The 6,885-nt window shown below is 36.2% G+C and overlaps 1 protein-coding gene across 1 annotated transcript; it reads left to right on the top strand.

Annotated features, from left to right (window-relative positions):
• Positions 1–771: 771 nt before the first annotated feature.
• On the top strand, positions 772–5,171 carry LOC136273311 (uncharacterized). Its single transcript, XM_066077736.1, has 4 exons — positions 772–3,541; positions 3,782–4,537; positions 4,653–4,960; positions 5,130–5,171. Exons 1-4 carry the CDS (start codon positions 772–774, stop codon positions 5,169–5,171), a joined length of 3,876 nt encoding a protein of 1,291 aa, XP_065933808.1.
• The last annotated feature ends 1,714 nt before the right edge of the window (positions 5,172–6,885 follow it).

The raw sequence follows: 6,885 nt of genomic DNA, 5'->3' as shown, positions 1-6,885 counted from the left end.
GAAGCCGGTAAAAGGAATTACATGTTAAATTCATGTCACCGTGAGTCTATGAAGAGAAAAAGCATTTGCAAATACAAATCAAACTCAACTCACAGAAAGTCTGTGAAGGACGCAAGCATTTCCAAGTACAAGATAAACAAACAACATAGGCAGCATGTAAAGGAATTAAGCATGCAAAAATACAAATCTGATCCTGTGCACAAATCAGCAGTCAAGGAAAATAACAGAAACAGATATAAAAATGATACAAAGTATCAAATGCAGAAGAAACAATATGAAACAAATAGATACAAGACGAATGAATATTTCAGGAACGATAAAAAGACTACAAGTGCTAAAAGATATAGGGACGATGATCTAAGGGATGACATGTTAGAAACAAAGAGGGCCAAGTATGCATCTGACGAGCAAATCCGAATAAAAAAAAGAGAGCAGTCAAGGAACAAAAGAGCTGCATACTCGAAGCTTCTCGATGAAACTATGGTTGTGAGATTGTTTCAAGAAAAATCTAAGCATAGCCCTGAGTATATTTGTTGCTGTTGTCATCGTCTATTATTTTTTAACCAAGTTCAGACTTGCGATATAAATATGTATGAGAGCAGAAATAATAACTCGAAGGAAGTTGCAGAAATTTGCATTCAAAAAGACTGCGTCCATTGTTGTTCCACATCATGCCGTCCAGATTGCAACCGATCATCCTTATGGATTTGTAAGACATGTCATCGCAAGATTCTTTCTGGAAAAATTCCTGCAGAAGCTGTTGTAAACAAAATGAAGCTTGAAAGCATGCCAAATGAACTCAAAGACTTGAACAGTTTAGAGCGTCAATTGATTGCCTTGCATATTCCCTTCATGAAAGTCACAAACCTGCCTCAAGGGAAGCAGAAAAACATTCATGGCCCAGTTGTTTGCGTCCCTATAGATTTGAAGAAAACATCAAGTTTACCACGAACAACAGACGAATCAATGGTCTTAAGAGTAAAACTCAAAAGAAAACTTTCTTACAAAGGGTACCAGGAATATCAGTTTGTCAATCCTCACCATGTAGTGACTGCGTTAAATTTCCTGATAAAAAACAATGCGTGGTATAAAGATGTGCAGATAGACACTAACTGGGAATCAAAGACAAAATTTGATGACTGCTTAACTGAAAAAGACATAACAAAAAATATTCCTGAAGAACAGGACCCACCTGAAGATGATTTAAAGGATCTGAACACATCAGTAATTTTGGACTCATGTTTACAACCTGTTGATGTTGTTCAAGAAGTATTTTGTCACTATTTTGACGATGTGTTTAATTTAGCACCAGGCGAAGGAAAAAATCCAGTCAAAATGCTGCAGGATGAAGGAAATGAGGCAAAAACGTTCCCATGTTTATTTCCATCTGGTCATAATTCTTGGAATGAAAGTCGAGACATTAAAATCACACTGAGTAGATATTTCCATAATAGATTGATGAATGCTGACAACAGATTTGCCAAAGACTCGAATTACATCTTTTTTAGTCAGTACATGTCGGAACTTAATCAGGTGATAGAAAAGACACAAATTTCTGTTCGAAAATCATTTCAAAAAACATCAAGTGGTAAAAGTGTTACCCCAGGCATGCTTCAAGACCCAGATTTATTATCCAAGATGATAAATAATAACGAGGCAATACGTTTCATGCAACCAATACGAGGAACACCATCCTACTGGCAGACGGCACAAAAAGATCTTTTCGCCATGCTAAGACAAATAGGAATCCCGACATGGTTTTGTTCCTTCTCTGCCGCCGAATTCAGATGGCATACAACAATTGAAGCAATTTTAAGACAACAATCTGATAATAGGCCAATTGACGAAATGGACTGGACAGAAAAAAGCGAAATTCTGAGGAGCAATCCTGTTACGGTCGCAAGAATGTTTGAGCATAGGTTTCATATATTCATGCGAGATGTAATAATGGGTCCGTCTGAACCTATTGGGAAAGTAGTCGATTATTTTCAGAGAGTTGAATTCCAGCAGAGGGGATCACCGCATATGCACTGCTTGTTTTGGATTGATGGAGCTCCGAAGCTGGAACAAGATGGTGAAATTGCTGTTTGCAATTTTGTTGATAAGTATGTTACATGTGAGATACCATCAGAAAGTGAAGATGCCCACCTAAACAAAATTGTCTTGGATGTTCAGCAACATAGCAAAAAACACTCACAGTCATGTAGGAAAAAAGGAACAGAATGTCGCTTTAATTTCCCAAGACCACCGTCCGAAAAAACCTTCATTACAAAGCCGTTTGACAACCAAGATCTTAATGATGGACAAAACTCTAACTTGGGTGTTGGAAAAAATAATGCAAAAGAGATTTTACAGAAAGTATGGGATGAAATTCAAGACCCAGCAAATGAGATTTTCTCTTGTGAGCATATGTTCGATAAAATTGGATTAACACAGGAAACTTTTGAAGAGGCTTACAATGCTGTAACTTCAAAGCAGGCAATTGTCTTGCAAAGAAATCCAAACGAAATATGGACTAACCAATACAACCCTTGTCTCCTGAAGTGTTGGGATGCTAACCTTGATATTCAGTTTGTTTTAGACCCATTCAGTTGTATTGTATATATCATATCTTATATATCAAAATCAGAACGTGAAATGGGCTTGCTTTTAAAACAGACTGCTGTTGAGGCAGAAGAGGGAAATCTTAGTGCTCGTCAAACACTGAAAAAAGTAGGATCAGCATACCTGCACCACCGAGAAGTCAGTGCACAAGAAGCCGTGTATCGTGTATGCAATTTGAGGATGAAAGAATGCTCCAGGAAAACTGTTTTCATTCCTGTTGGTGAAAATCCTACACGACTCAGTAAACCCTTGCATAACGTAAGAAACAATGTGGAAGAGGATGACGAAGATGAAATGTGGATGACTAACATTGTTGAAAGATATGAGAATCGTCCAAACAAGAAGGAGTTTGCAAATATGTGCTTAGCACAATTTTGTTCAGAGTTTAGGGTTCTTGCAAAATCACAAGTACCAAATACTACCAAAGATGGAGTGTATGAGTTGAAAAATGGGAAAGGGTATGTTCAAAAAAGAGTAAAAACAAATCCTGCCATTATAAGATATCCAAGGTTTTCAAAGGAGAAAATGGCCGAAAAATATTATCAGTCCATACTCCAACTTTTCCTTCCATATTGGAATCAAGAACATTTGAAGCCTCCATCTTATGAACTCTATCAAACATTTTATGAATCTGGCCATGTTTGTTTAAAGTGGGACAAGACAGTTCATCCTGTAAGAGATATTGTCAATTCTAACCGTCAAATTTACTGTCAAAATGAAGACACGATTAAAGAAGCTGAAGAAACATTTGAGCGAATTGGAGAACCTGAGGATGCGTGGGCATTACTTTGTCCTGAAACAGAGACAAACAGAAGATCATGCTTAGAACACAAAATACAAGTGGTAGATGTTGAGGGTGAATCAGATGTCCCAGATTTGACGGAAGATGGACACAATGCCGATATTATATATCAAATTCAGCCTTTGACGCCTTTACGTAAGGATATGTTACCACTTCTTCGATCTCTAAACAAAACACAATCTGAGATATTTTATTTTATTCGTGACTGGTGTCTACAAAAGACAAATGGAGCTAAACCACAGCCGTTTCACATATTTGTAACAGGTGGAGCTGGTACAGGCAAAAGTCATCTAATAAAAACTGTTCATTATGAGGCAGAAAGGGTATTGTCGAAATCAGTACATGAACCAGGACATTTGACTGTTTTGTTGACAGCATTGACGGGCACAGCAGCATTTAATATAGGTGGAACCACAATTCACCATGCATTTGCGCTCAACAAATACATGCCATTTCCCTACGAACCACTTCAGGAACAGCGCCTTAACGCTATCAGGGTTAAGTTACAAAACTTGCAAATTCTTGTTATAGACGAAATATCGATGGTTTACAAGAGGTTGCTTTACTACGTGCATGAACGTCTAGTACAGATTAAGAAAAACAGGTTGCCATTTGGAGGTGTGTCTGTCATTGCGGTTGGAGACTTTTTTCAACTCCCACCAGTAAAGCAGAAAAAGACTGAAAGGCTGTACCATGACAATGTGTCATATCCTGAAGATTTTTGGACAGAATGTTTCAAGCTTGTTGAATTGACCGAAGTAATGCGACAGAGTGAAGATCTAAAGTTTTCTGAAATGCTCAATAGAATTAGAACCAGAACTAAGGAAGAAATATTTGAACCAGCACTAATAGAAGACTTTAGGGAATGCATAAGACAAGGGCCAGATGATGTACTTCATGTCTTTGCGACAAATGATGAAGTAAATGACTACAATTTGTCTATGTTGAAACGCAGCTGTGTCGATTTGATTGAAATAAATGCAAAAGACTATCAGAAGGATAAAACATCTGGAAAACTGCGCTCGCGTGAAAATCCATTGGTCACCAAAAAATCTGAAGGACTTTCTTCCTGCATTTTAATAGGACTAAATGCAAGGATAATGCTTACTCGCAATGTGGATGTAGAAGATGGTTTAGTGAATGGCGTTGTGGGAAGAATTACAAACATTAAATTGTCCACCAACCACACAAATGAAATAACAGGAATTTCAGTAGCATTTGATAACCAAAATGTTGGGAAAAAAAGTCGGAAAAAGAAATGAATCCGGCATTTTGGAGGTCACGATTGAAAGGGTAGAGGAAGAAATTAATGGTAAAGGAAAGCAAAAAATAATAAGACATCAATTTCCTTTACAACTCGCATGGGCATGCACGGCACATAAAGTGCAAGGTATGACAACTAATGAAGTTGTTGTAAATCTTGACAAAGTATTTGCACCTGGACAAGCGTATGTAGCTCTGTCTCGCGTTAAATCCAAAAATGGACTACACATCGAAACGTCATATGACGATATTTGTGATCTTTTTAAGAGAAAAGTTTATGCAGAACAAGATGTGCAATATGCTTTATCTCAAATGGAGAACTTGATTACAAATCAAATTTCGACGAATGATGTGCATTCTAAAACCATAATTTTACACAATATTCAAAGCTTACCAGCACATTTTGATGACCTTAAAACTGAAAGAAGATTTCAAAACGCAAATGTTATCTGTTTGACAGAAACCTGGCTCCAAAAACAAGAAAACAGGGGATTCCAATTAGAAAATTTCAGTTGTACTCGCAAGGATCGATTTGACTCTTATGACACCACTTTGGATATTCATTCAAATCTGAAACAGTCTAAAGGAGGGGGTGTTGTTATATACAGTGAGAAAAAGGAGCAAACAACTGAAATAGCAGTTCCTGTTAGGAATATTGAAATCAGTGCTATTCATTTTGAACAAAAAATTGCTATATTGACCGTCTATAGGCCAAGCTCTCAGCCTTGTGATTTGTTTCTCTCATCGTTGAAAGATGTGATACATTTCGTTAAGGAAAATTATGACAGAGTAATTGTTCTCGGAGATTTCAACGAAAACACAGATACTCTAGGACCCATTCAAAGATATATGTGCAAAAATGGCTTCACCCAATATGTATCCTTTCCTACAACTGAAGGAGGCACCAGTATTGATCATGTTTATGGTTACGGTTTACAACCGGACACAATTGATGTCTCACTCCTGCCCATTTATTACAGTTACCACGAAGCAGTAATTGTGAAGGTAAAATTCGACGATGACCATGTATAACAATGTGCAATAACACGCCTGTAGCGTACCCGTTTTGCAGTTGAGACAAAGGGTACATGTTTTGCAGTGTAAGACTATAATTATTGTTTCAAACAGGAAATTGGGGACAGTAGTTCCACAAATAAGGAATAGAGTGATCTCGGGGGGACAAACAAACAGATTAGAAGATATCTAACATTACAAAAAAAATCATTTTTTCTTTTGCAATGCTAGATTATACTGCAAGCACATACAAATTACCGAAAAAAGTATTTTACTGTTCATGTTTACAATAAACTCTAAAATATGCAATGAAGTATCCATTAAAATTTATTATTTATTGTAGATCACAATTTACACAGAATGCACGACTGATTTTTCACATGTTTAAAGGTTACCGCAGAAAGTTCAACTACTTGGAAGTCTGAGATCAGCCCGCGCACAAGTCTGTTCATTCAAAACTAATCCTCTCCTCGGTGTTTGTCGAGTGAGGATAATGATCAATAACCACTATATTTATTGTTATTTCTTCCCATTTCTCTAAATTTTTATTATGCAGGATCGACCGATAATGAAACAAGTAAATCGGTCAAATGTGTCATTTAAACTTTAGATTGACTGGTTTTATTTACCTTTTTCAGTTTTGTAGTAAATGTCGTGTCTCGTATTTATAGCCTATTTCAGAGAATCTAGGTAGTTGTTATCAAGAATAAAATCTGGACGTTAATTGATTTTAAACTTTAACTTCATTAATTGGTAGATAAAATTAGATCTTAAAAGAAATGTGACAAAAGAAAAAATAAGTTTTTTCCCTGCTGTTGCAAAAATTATCATGTTAAGAAGCGACGCCTCTAACGATTAAAGGGGCGTGGTCACGATTTTGGTCAAAAATTATTTTTTTCGAATTTAATGTTTACAATGCTTCAGTAAGACATTTTTAATAGACAACCAAATATTTGAGTGTGATTTGTTGAGTTACAAGGTATTTGCAGAGCATACAATTCTTCGCTTTTTAAACAAAGCTTATGTTTACATTTTGAATGTTGAAGTAAAAATTCAAGTTTGAGACCTATTATGAATGTGTTATTCGTTATGAACTGTTTACTTATACTTAAAATGAATAAGAAGATCTACAAATTAATTGGTTTGAAAAAGATTTTTTACTGGTATATTGAACCTATGTAATAAAAAAAGAGCACGACCCT

This window comes from Magallana gigas, chromosome 3 (assembly GCF_963853765.1).
Source record: "Magallana gigas chromosome 3, xbMagGiga1.1, whole genome shotgun sequence".
NCBI lineage: Eukaryota > Metazoa > Mollusca > Bivalvia > Ostreida > Ostreidae > Magallana > Magallana gigas.
Note: the sequence above shows the minus strand (reverse complement) of the source record. Positions and strands in the feature narration are given on the sequence as shown.